The sequence below is a fragment of the Stegodyphus dumicola genome, chromosome 11 (genome assembly GCF_044657685.1).
Source record: "Stegodyphus dumicola isolate Sdum_Otavi_A_Nest chromosome 11, ASM4465768v1".
NCBI lineage: Eukaryota > Metazoa > Arthropoda > Arachnida > Araneae > Eresidae > Stegodyphus > Stegodyphus dumicola.
Genome location: NC_140778.1, coordinates 121403443 through 121416634, shown reverse-complemented (window position 1 = coordinate 121416634; position 13192 = coordinate 121403443). Strand labels below are relative to the sequence as shown.

General features: G+C 34.6%; 1 protein-coding gene across 1 annotated transcript in view; it reads left to right on the top strand.

The window, feature by feature from the left end:
• The window catches only part of LOC118195164 (nephrin-like), a 393767-nt gene that overhangs the window by 370656 nt on the left and 9919 nt on the right, over positions 1-13192 (top strand). The window contains exons 16-18 of the mRNA XM_085827181.1: positions 1184-1486; positions 6107-6394; positions 11888-12076. Of these exons, the coding sequence (XP_085683307.1) occupies positions 1184-1486; positions 6107-6394; positions 11888-12076 (780 nt within the window). The remainder of the gene's footprint in view (positions 1-1183; positions 1487-6106; positions 6395-11887; positions 12077-13192) is intronic.

Sequence of the window (13192 nt, the reverse complement as noted above, 5' to 3'; positions counted from 1 at the left end):
ATAATCTAAAAAAGATTAGAAAAAGAATAACTGCATGACTTTATCTATAAAAAAATTATCAGATTATTCTTTTTGTTAATCTGATATTCTTGTAGTAAAAATTATTTATTTTTTGTTTAAATTTCTTATTTTGTTTTTTATAAATTTATTAGGTAATAAAAAATGAAAGTAAAAATTATCCATCTTTCCATTTTGCGCTCACAAACCATTATGCGAATATCCATTTACAGTTATTAAAGCCTGAACTACGCATGCTTGCGATGTTATCGTCATGCGATGATTTGTAGGTACTTTATTTTTTACCACGATATTTTCGATGACGATGTTTTTAAACTGCGAAGTTTGTGAACCGCTTTATTTTCGACCACGATATTTTGTACTGCGATGTTTTAGAACTGCGATGTTTTCTATTTGCTTTATTTTCTCCCACGATATTTTGTGCGACGACGTTTTTCTCCTTGCGTTGTTTCCTCCGCGATGTTTTCGGCTGTAATCCTTATCTAAAGTTCTAGCTATATTAGGATACTGAACTCTATAATTCCAATTTGCAAAAGAAGAGGAGCTTGAAAGCAATTATGTTAGAAAGGAATGATTTTAAATCATTCTTAAGCAGAGAAAATCCGTTTATTTCTCTTTGTGTTTTAGAGCGGCTTTATCAATAAGAAAATAAAGACTTGTTTACTAATATCATATAGCTTGTTTATTTTGCCAAATTATGAAGAAAATAAGTACTTGATAAGTATCTGTTGATGAAACATCTTTATAAGTTATAAAGCCAAATCTCCTATTAATATTTTTTTAAATATTCGAAAATTATATAACATATAAAACAAATTATAACTATAAAATTATATACATATATATATGTATATATCATAAATGTTGTTATATGGAAGCATACCATTTTAAACAAAATTACGAACAGACTACAATGATAATATTTATAAATTATGCGTTGTCTTAAGAATTTGTTGATTCATATTGAATTCATGAAATAATTACAAATTTTCCTTGTTTTATAGATATATTTTTAAACAAAATTACGAACATACTACAATGATAATATTTATAAATTATGCGTTGTCTTAAGAATTTGTTGATTCATATTGAATTCATGAAATAATTACAAATTTTCCTTGTTTTATAGATATATTTCATTTAAATTCATTTCTTTATTTTTTAGATGAGCCGATTATAAAAGGTTCAGAAACTTACAAATCTGTATTAAGTGATAGGGGTAAAAGTGCTCAACTGTACTGCAAAGCAGAAGGAATTCCGGATGTTAGTTTTTCATGGTCCTTTGAAGGCGTAATTGTCTCCCACGGAAATGACAGAATGACAAGCGAAGTGAGAAAACTGGACTACTTGACTTGGCAAGGAAATTTAACAATCGCAGATGTCAATACGAAAGATTTTGGCGAATACAAATGCATCGCTAGAAATGAAATAGGATTTGCCACGGCTGAAGTAAATTTGCTACCAGACAGTAAGTAATGTGTAATCATACGCTAAGTGCAGTCTGCCACAAATATTTAATTAAAGAGGGTTTTGATTCATTCAATATTTTATATTGTTTTAATGTACCTAGATTATTCTCCATACGGGATTTCCACCTCCTCATCGGAGTTGATCTACTTCGGCCAAACCACAGCCAAGGGCTGGGATTACAGTACAGACAGCATTATTTTGTTACTAATAAATAATAATAATAATAATAATAAAGCATGAGCAAACAAGGCTCTTGAGAAGGTACAAATTTTCAGCAAAGAGACACTATTATGGTGTGCTACTGATAAACAGTGTAATGCAATACATAAAGGGGACACTGGGTATATGCTATGTAATATAAATGCACATTACTGTACACCATAAAAATGCGTATTTGAATTCCCGATATACTTCCGGGTTACATAAAATGCATGCTGATATCACGAGCATGGGATGATACCACGAGTGAAATGATATGAGCATACAAGATTCTTGAAGAGAGAACATGTTTTGAATGTAGAAACATCATTGTGGTTTGTATTACAAATTAATCAGAATATTCTATTGCATTAAGTGGAGGCGAACTATTGTAGACAATATTATACATGTAAAACTACCCCGATAGACGACCCCTAGCGGTTTATCTACTCAACCATTCGAAAAGAAATTTCATACGCGCTCGAGATTGCGGGGATTTAAAACAACAGGGTTATCACGGTTGCTATGAAAATATTTTGCCATTTTCGAAAGGCAGCACCCAAAACTTTCCTGCGCAAATTGAAACCAGAAAAACCAAAAACGGCCTTGAAAGGTTATACGTATGACGAAAGTTGCTGGCGTAAAACATTTACAAAGCATTGTAAGAACCAGTGAAAACCCTGTAGAAAACCTTTAATAACCAGTGTGAGAAGATGTTTCCCTATCAGGTGGCCGAAAGGGCTTAACCAGATGAAACTTACAAGAAAACTATCAGGGTGAGTAGGTAAAGCTGCTTTATCTGAATGGGGAAACTGCTGTTGAAGCAATGCATGTTTATCGGCGAAATCAAATAAACTATGATGAGGCCCATCTTCCACTAAAAAAAGCTGTACGTGATTTGATAAACAAATTTGAAGAAACCTGGACACACATGTGATAGACCACGATCCGGACAGCCAATGTGTTTATGTTGAAGTTGTTGGATACAATCACTGCCGATCTATTGCATACTGCAAGAAGTGTTGCCCACAGTTTGGATGTGCCGAAAACCACAACAGCGTGAGGACTTTGCGAATTTTTTCGTTTTCAGGATATATGCAGATAACAGGTGGCCGCCGCGGATATTATGGACGCATAAGGTGCATTTCAAAGTAACTGGAAACGCAAACTACAAGAACTGCGTACATAGGGCGAATGAAAATCCTCACGATGTGGCACCAGCGCCATTATGCGAAGCTAATGTGATTGTGTGTTACAGCATCGCAGGTACATTCGTTCTATGTTCGTACTTCTTCGAAGAGGTCACTTCTAGCGATTTGAAAACGTCCTCTAACTCAAGTGCTCGTTGTACAACAATGTTGCAGAATTGCAGGAGCGAAATGTCCTTAATGACACTATGTGGATGCAAGGTGGTGCTCCTCCATACTTTGCCACATGTGTTCGGTAAGAGCTGCGACAGCATTCTGAAGATAGTTATGTCCCTTTTTGCAGTTTCGTAGACACCGCTATGCCCCGACCCCATTCCGATGGATTTCTGGTTCTGGGATTGCGTAAAATTTAAGGTGTTCACGTCAAATCCACGAGATTTGTCAGAAATGGAAGATCTACAACGTGAAGTTATACACATTTATCCTGCGATGGTACGTTTGTCAACTTTGTTAGCAATCTCCTGCATGCAGTGCATTACAATCTAGAACGGTGGACACGTTGAAAACTTATAATTCAAATAAAAGTTTTCTTCCATTTCCTCTTTTCTGATTGGTCCTTTCCAATGCTCTACTTTGCAAATGTTTCATAATTCTTTAAAGAAAATTCGTTAAAGAAATAGCTTTAAAGAAAACACAATTCTTTAAAGAAATAGCTAACTTATTTAAAGGTTATTCCATTATGAATGTTCTGAAAAAGAATGCTGATAAGATGCCAGATCTACAGGCAAATGAAAATCCCATAGACAAGTTATTTACCGTTTGTTTCAGTATTCGAAAATTTTTTTTGTACTGGTAGTAATAATAAATAATGTTATGTAATATCTTAAATTTGTATTAACATATACTTCTCAGTTTATTTTACTTCTTGTTATTATATATGTATCATAACTATTACTAACCTTACTTTGTAATGTTGTAAATGCACCGTTAGATTCCCGCTTATTTTTCCTCACATACTCTTAGTCACTTGTTCGAACGGCCCATGGTGTTATTTCGGAGCATTTTCAAATCTACTATTGACCCGAGTGTTTCTCACTGTATTATTAATTGCTTTCCCTATATTATTTCATATAACATAAGTAATATCAAAAAATTATTTAAAAAAAAATCTCATTTCCTTACACCTGAGACACTATAGTGAGACTTTATAGTGAACTATCAGCCGCTCTGATGTAGTGAAGTGCATTCCGACATGAATCAGAGTTGCTGTTTGTATACAAGGTTAGCAGTGTTTAATTTTTATTAATATATGAACAGAGCCAGATTTAGACTTGATAAAGCCCTAAGCTATTTGAGATATGGGGCCCTTTATAATAATATATTTTAATACTTTTTATACTTTATTTTAATTTTTTGGGGCCCCTCAGAAAGCCCCAGGGCCCTAAGCTATAGCTTGTGTAGCTTATACGTAAATCCGGTCCTGCATATGAACTGAAACCTTTCATTATGTCCGCCTCTACTAGTTCATGTCGTAAGTACTTAAAAAGCCCCGATTGGTTTTGTTATATATGTGGCAGTTTTACCATTTCCAGTAAAACGACAAATATTAGTACATTTGTCAGGCAAGTTTATTTTAAAGTGAAAACTGGTTATCGAGATAAATCATGGTCTCCTCACAAAGTGTGCAAGCAGTGTGTCGAGGGTCTATGAATGTGGATGAAAGGGAAAAGGTTCTAAATTTCTATTTGGTATATCTATGATTTAGCGAAAGCTCAAAGTGATTGTTTCTTTTGTATGGTGAAAATGGCAGGATATAACAAGAAAAACATATGTAAAATAAAGTATCCTAGTTTACCATCAGCTATACGCCAAGTGCCTCACTCAGCTGAACTCCCAATGCCAGTTTTCAAAGAATTACCCTCTTATAGAAATGCAGGAATACAATTCTGATGAATACCGAATTGACCCCATTGGCGGAGATTTTTAAACTGAAGACGATTCCGTTCCTAAAGGATTTGACCAGCATGCATTGAAGGAATTTATACGAGATTTGGGATTTTCCAAAAGGCTTCAGAGCTGTTAACATCAAGACTGTACGAGAAGAACTTTAGAAATGCAGGAATACAATTCTGATGAATACCGAATTGACACCAACGGCTAAGATTTTTAAATTGAAGACGATTCCGTCCGTTGACCAGCATGTGCTGAATGACTTTATACGAGATTTGGGATTTTCCCAAAGGCTTCAAAGCTGTTAGCATCAAGACTGCACGAGGAGAATTTGCGTGAAAAAGGAGCTAAGATATCCTTCTTTCGACTGACGATTTATTTTGTGTAATTTTATAATTTTCAGGAAAACATCCTCAACCACCCCATGTTTTCTAATGTACACGTGATAAGTGCCACGCCCCTTTTCCCACATATCATGCTGTCCTTCCATACCCACTGCTTTGCACTCAGTCTACTTGAAGCAGGCTTGAGGCATAATCACAGCCGGAACACAGCATGCAAATGCATGCTAATCATGGCGTACGGTGGAAGTTCGAGAGATTGAAGGACCTCCTATTGCCGTTCCTGTATTGGACAGCTAAATCAATGTCAGCACACAGTATCTGGAAATATAGTTCAACGAATGGAGAGAACCACAGCTACAGTCACTTTGAAATCCTTGATGATGAACTATATGGAAGGCACATCAGGACGATATGTAACTCCGCCTTCTGCAGACGATTAATACAGCTGCACTTTCTTATCTTTGAAAGTACTGCGCAGATGCAAAAGGGAATACAAATTTCCCAACAGTTTCAAAATATAGGTTCCAGATCAAATGTAAAGGAGTAAGAGAAAAGTTATTGTGTTTCCGGGATACCTTCTGTGTTTCTTTAATTATGTAGCACCTTGCTCATGCAAAGTTTTTTTCGTATTATTGTCATATTATTTCAGATAACTCATAAGCGTAGCAAAGCAGTTATATTTCACAATATGGTTCCATTTTTAAGTAACCGAAAACGACTGGATTCTAAATGAGTTCCTCTCTCTAGGCAATATTCTCAGTTTCTATAAAGAAGAAATTTAATTTTCGTCAGTATTCTCCCTATCATGTATTTTTTAAACATTATAACGTAGCATTAAAATTAAACTTTGTAATTATATCCTAATCAATTTTAATTAGGAAGTTTGATTAATTTTATTAGGAAAAATTAATTAATTTTAATTCCTAATTGTATCTTTTTCGTAATCTTAAAATTAAGCAGTGCATTTACCTTCTTTAGGTGCTCCCGATCCTCCGATAATAATAAAAGTGGTTAATACAACTAAAGATTCAATTCTGGTAACATGGGTTCCTGGTTTCAGTGGAGGACATAACCAGACGCACCGTATTAGGTTCAAGTCGCTCCTGGAGCCAGCTGCAAGTTACATTGATGTGCATCCCCCTGCGACTAACTCTGTATGGATCCAAGGACTTAAGCCTAGCACGGAATATGAAGTGGCTATTATGTCTATTAATGTGAAAGGAAGTAGCCCGTATACGACTGATATTGTAAAAGCGAAAACGTTAGGTAAGAGTAATTAGAAGAAATGTTCCTTAAAGAAAAATAATTAATTAAAAAATAAAACAAGTCTGAAAGACTTCAAATTTTATATTACAGGCAAACGTGCAGTTTTTTTTTTTTCATTTACAGACACATACACATTTCGACAGCATTTGGACTAAAAATATTTAAAAACAGCATATCTTTAGTATTTCCGACAGCAAGTCTCGTGCGCTGGAGATAAAAATGTTTTATTCCCTACAGTGTTGCCACTGCTCGCTCTGAAACTGTTGAGTCTTTTAATCAAAAATTCGTTAATGTTTTATAAAATATGACATAGACAATAAGACAAACTCCAAATTCGGGCTTCCAGGTGCTCATATAAGTGTAGAGGACTATGTTATTCAGAATTTGATGGCTCAGGATACCATTTTTTTTACTAGTGCGAGAAACGCACATATTTTCATGCCAATTCTTCGTTATTTAATTTCTTTAAATATAATACAGGCGATAATACTCGGTGGCAACAGTCTGAAAAGTGAAGCAGACATTTATAATAAACCGACGCAAGATGCCGTTTCGAGACTAATAGCCCGTATGGGCTAACTCTATCCTCCTCCCTTTAAATATTTTAAAATTTAAAGTCAGATTTAAAAATATCGCCGAGTCATATATTTTAATTAACGCTGAAACTAAAATATGAGCATGTTAATGCTTATCACAAAGACATATTCTCTGTTCATTGTCAAATTACAGGTCTTCGTCTTCATTTGAAACCCTTCAGGATAATCGTTTGGCCTTGTGTAGGGACATTATTTAGAAATGGTGCTGATAAAATTTGCATGTGATATATTGAATAACCTCAACTCAGTTCACATTTTGGTAGATAAAGAAGATGAACTAACCTAAATGCATTTCAAATTTTAGTAAGATACAATATTTCATGTGTCATATCGTAATGACACGATTAAATCAATTCAAAGAAAGTCAGTAAGGCTTCGTTCAGACGGTAGTATACACGTCATAGAGGCATAGTTAGAAAGCACAAAATGCGGGAGTTCCGTTCACACCTGCGAGACAGGATCTAAGCCGTAGCCAATTAGAGAAGCTAAATTTGTGCATTCGTGGGTGTGTCTACAGCTTTACTATTCTGTTTTCCTGTTCAATAGGTTTCACGCCTCTGATTGGTTGACACATATACCAAGCCGACATAAAGTTGAAAAGTTCATTTTACTAACACTCTTTACCTAGACTAGTTTTTGTGACACAGCAAGATCTGGTTACTTAGCAACGAGGCTCGACTTAAGCCAATTATGAGATTTACAGCACCGTCTGGTTAGACTAAATGAGTATAACTTATGTTAAGGGAAAGGAATTAGTAATTCCTGTACGACATATAGTTTTCGTTGAAACTTATTTTCAACCAAACGAAATGTACTTCTGACAGCCTGATTATTTCTATAAGCTGTTTTAAGTTTTATGAAAGAGGAGAAACTTTATGGAAGATTTTTGATTTTCAGAATTTACGACTTCCCTAAATTTCTTAACCCTCTAAGCGGCAAGGCCGTATATATACGGCCTAGAATATTTTTTGTGATATCTGTAAGAACGTATATATACGTGCATATTAAAATATGGCAATATATCCAAAGAAATTAAGGCAATATATCAAAAGTACACAAATCCAGGTATGTAAGACCAGGAGAGTTTTTACATTAAAAAGAAATTGTTCTCATAGTAGTTTTGGGAAATGTGTGCTTTCTTAGCGAAAACCCTGGCCTCTCAGAGGAATAAGTTTTTGTCAACAACTTAATTGATAACTCAACTAATGCGGTTGTAAACAGTATTTAGGTTTCGTTTCATGTGGCTTGATCATGATCCCTCTAGCTCAAAAGCAAATATGATGCTCATTTTCTCACGAGAATCCCTGACCATGCAAATAAGGTGATTTACTGAAAGTCACAACGGAACAGATCTTCATTTTCTGAAATCTCTGTCTCTGCAAGGGAAAAAAAAAAAAAAAACACAATTACAATTTGTCACGCAAGGTAAACTTACTAACTTCGTGACACAAGACTTATTATTAATCACAGAATCAAACATTTAATGTACACGTAATTTGAAAATTAAGGTATATTCTCCCTCCTTTCAGCATGCCTCCATGGTGTAACAGGTAGCACACTCGGCGGGTATTCGAGAGGTCCAGGTTCGAGTGCCGGCGAAGGCATTGCACAGTTATCACATCTTCTGCTTCAAAGTAGACTAATGACTACAGATTTATCAAGAAAGGGTAGAAGATAACGCAAAACTATGTAAACATTAACGTCGACAGTTATTTCTGTGCTGACGTCACTCAGAGTATTAGTGGTGTTGGAGGTAAAAAGGGCTTTGGTGTCAAGTGATCTTTAATGGAGTAAATGTTTTGAGTGCTCAAGATTTAATTTTCTAAATATTAGTTCGCTCTAAAAATATATAGTTCTTAACTTTATTGCAAAAATTAATGAGTATTTCAAGGGGAAAACAATCCTTATCTCATGATCGTTTCAAATCTTATTATTTGCTTTTTTATGCATAGCAGTTTTGAATCGAATAACTCTTGTGATGAATCGCTTCTACTGATGAAATGTCATTATTCGCTTACCTTTCGCTACCTTACAATCGTCATTATTCGCTACCTTACAATCGGCTGCACCAATCCTATATATATATGTGTGTGTGTGTGTGTTCCCACTCTGTTACCTGCTCGGTAAGCGTAGTTTTTTTATTGTTGCATGTTGGTAAATTGTGCATTTTTTGCGTTAAACGTGATTGAATTATGTACGAGTAGTTTTTATGTTCCACTTAAGATTTTAATGCCTTTTGTAAATCTGCATGCAATTGTAGTAGAATTATCAATAATTTAAAACTTTAAGTAGTGAGTTAAGTCTAACGAACTGCATTTGTTTACATTTGAAACTCAGTAGAATAGCGAATTAAGTCAGTTTCTGCACTTTTAGTGTCTTTTTGCCGAGTGGGACCAAAAGTAAACTGTCAGTTTTGTGCACCGAATAATCTGCCATTTTTCCCGCTCGCCAAAATGCTTGTTTTGCATAGAAACTCTAATTTTAGTTGTATAAATTATTTTTAATTGTTTTAACTGTATTCAGTGTTTCATGTTTTTCTGTATTTTAGAATTTTAATGAAGATATTTGGAGGTTTATGTATTTTTGTTTTGCCACGAAGTCAGAATTGAATTGATCGAATGAAATATATACCTCTAATGAAATTCTAGGAAATAAGTTTAAACTCAATGCAGCAAAAAATGTGTATAATGTAACAGGTCATACGATGAAGTCATGTGATGGGTCATGGAGGGGGCTGCAGGAAATTTACCGAGATTTGTCTAAATTTCGTTTACATCATTTCATCTCTAATAGAGCATCGTTTGTTAAGATTGGTTTTTTAGAATGATTTTGTGTTGTCAATCCTTTTCACTCTCCATTTTTTAGCGTAATTGCAATAAATCTACTGTTACCTCTAGGGTATATCTTAGTCAATTTATTTTTCCCAATCCTACATTCAATCATGGCCCAACCGACTCAATATTCCCAAATCGTTCTCGCCTTATTCCCAAGAAACCTCGAATCCATTTTACTGTCTCTTGATCCTGTCTTGCAGCGCTTACAACATATCTATATCTACACTTGAATCTGCATAGTTCTTTGATGAAATTGAGCCCAACATTTCCTTTAAACACAATGTGCGACTTCTGTCTTGCTGAGATATATGCGCTGAAGGCTGGCAACCAATCTTCTCACAGCCTTCGACTTGAGGAGTTTGCCATCGAAGGCTGCATGGAAAGCACAGTACTACCTTCATCCTTGACACTGTCAGTCATGTTGGCACCTGTTACAAACCTATAGCTGCATTTCATTTCTTAGAGAATTAAATCTAGAAAAATCTAATATTTTGTTGAAACTATATGTCAGGTTTCAGCTTAGTTCTAAATTTTAAATCTTCTTGAATGGTTGCTGAGCTTTTAAAACCAACTAAAATAATTTATTCCCATCTGCAAACTGGCAGAATTCAACTTGAGCGAATGTAGTAATGCAATTCACTGTGAATTTCAAGGCCGAAATAAGTATGAACAAACTGATGTTAAAATTCTAAGAACTCAAATATTTAGCACTTACCGTGAGGCTCCTTTCCTGCTGGATTTATTAAGACAGCTGGAAAAGGCTTTCAGCTGTTGTCCCGTATGTATGTATCATATAAAATCTCACCGAGGATTTACAAATTCGCATACCTTCTCTGGAAGAATGACTGTCTTTTCATGTTAAGAAAGTAGCTCCTTAACAGACTATGTTCCAACATTCGATTACAAGTATAAAAGACCTAAAATCATCTTCCATAATGTTAATTGATAAACTCTGATTTTTTTCCTTTTTTAAATTTCACCTAACCTCATGAACTCTGACAACAAATGACATCACAGTTGTGATGAACTTCAGTTTCTTTTTATTTTCAGTGATAACGCAAATACAAAAGTACAAATAAACAATAAAAGATGTTCATAAAAGTTGTAGAGACATTATGTATTTTTTGGAAGCAGGAGCTTTGTAAAATGAGCAAAGCCTTCGGGAATTAAACCACGGACCTCTGGAATACGCGCCCGGCGTGCTGACCACTACACTAGGAAGGCACTAAGAAGGGAGAAATACCTTATAAAGTGACCGAAGTCATTGCCTCAAAAGTTCTCTAGCACGCCATTAAAGCGCGGTTTCAAAGTCGCCAAGAAGTGATGCACATCCGCAGAAGTGTTCTCTATTCATAGGATTTCCCGAATCACAGTGAGGGCATCCAGGTTTCGAAAAGATTGGTATATGCTGAAGGTGCTTTGTTAAGCAATAATGTTCAATCAGGAGCCGGAACTGGGCAACAGCTTCCAGCCGTAGACTGATGGGGATTGCACTTTATTATACCTGAACATAATGTTTCTAATTCTCAATGCTGCTTCTAAAATTCTTAGAGACATACCTTCAAAACTTATTGTAACATTATATTTTGTCCATATTATGTAGGTTTTTTTTAATTAATAGATGAGAAATAAGCAGTTATAGATGATTGCTAATCTTGTTCTGATATCCTGTTCTGTTATCTATACCTGTAATGTGAGAAAAAAATTATATAAATTTAAACAAAGGTCTCCACTGTCATAGCGATTTCACTAAAAAGTAGTTATGCACCCTTGGATACAGTTTACAGTATATTAAACAGAAGTAGAACTTTTTCTGTTGAAATATTACTCATATTAATCCAATAGCTTTCAGGATTAGTGTTATTTAATAAAAATTTGTCTTTGATACTGGCATTTTGTTTGCAACATTTGCATCTGAAATTAGGTGCATTATAATACTATTAATTTATTATTATAATACTATTAATTTATTATTTATTATAATCTTTCTTAGTTTTTTTTTTTTTTTTGGTTCCATAAAAGCAATATCATTTGACATCAATACTTTGTCTTTTATGATTAAGATCTCAAAGAGGAAACTTCTCGAAGAGTACCTGATGAAAGTGAAGATCTCTCCTTTGGAGCCAATCTGATTGAATTAATTGCAGGCACTGTGGGAACAGTATTCCTTGTGCTGCTTGTCTTTAATATTGTATTGCTTGCTCTTTATTACCATAAGAAGAGTCCCAAGCGAAAGAGGAAATACGTTTCAGGTAAACTGTTTGTTTAATTTCAGTCGAATTTGCCATTTATTTTTCAATTATAGCAGCTTTAAATATGAGATTAAAATTTGTGTAATTGGTACATATAAAAGTCTTTACAAATTTATGAATTTTTCCATTTACAGCTCTACAGATTTTATTAATTATACCAATGATGATTAAACAATTATGATTCTCTGAAAAAAGACAACTTATTTTTTCTGACTTTTGTTCATTGCAGTTTAGTGCTTTTTTTGGTATTAAAATAATGCCGCTGTATGCGAGAATATTGCAGGGGCGTCAAAGGTTCTGAAGGGGAATGTTAGAGGTAGGCCAAATTACAAAATGTCTTTAAGAGATATGCTAAAGAATAAAAGCTGAGATATATAAAAAACAGTACGACAGCAGAAATGACTTCCGCTACAGCAGCATCAACTCCTGAAGTAGTAATGAATTTCTTTGCCTATCATATGTCTGGCAAAAAACGTTCTTTACCTCAGGCAAGACATTTGTATGGTACCTGTTTCAATGCAAATATGATTTGATTTTTATACCTTGTAAGATTCCTGTGTTTTAATCTACAGATAAAGTTGAGGAATCTTAAGAACAGGTAAGCGAATAATCGCTTTAGTTCAGTATACAGAGAACAGAAAATTCCTGCTTGGAGTTACAATAAAGCTTCCACTCGGGCTTGAACTCAACTAAGAAATAAAACTTAACTAAGCTTAACTAAAAAGATATAGCCGAAGCTATCAAGGTTCTAACAGAGTTGACCCCTTAATGCTAAATAACGGCGAAACTATCAAGGGCCTAAAGTATGGCCGAGCGTAATAATAGCTTAAGAGGGAGAGTAGCCTAAAAAAGCTAACGTGCGCTAGTCAGAATCTTTGGCTCTCTAACGAAGTCAGTAGAACTTCACAATTAAATACTTCTCCTCATTTGTATTCAAACGCGATTTTGAAAATACGCTCGTTCTGGCCGGAAGTTGTAAGCTGAAATTAAGGAAAAATAAAGTAACTTTAACTCAAAATTAACAGTTAGAAAAATTAAGATAAACCTTACAACCTAATTCTTTAAAATTTGTCTGAGGCTATTTGAATCATTGTGTCTATTGCAGATCAGCAAGCC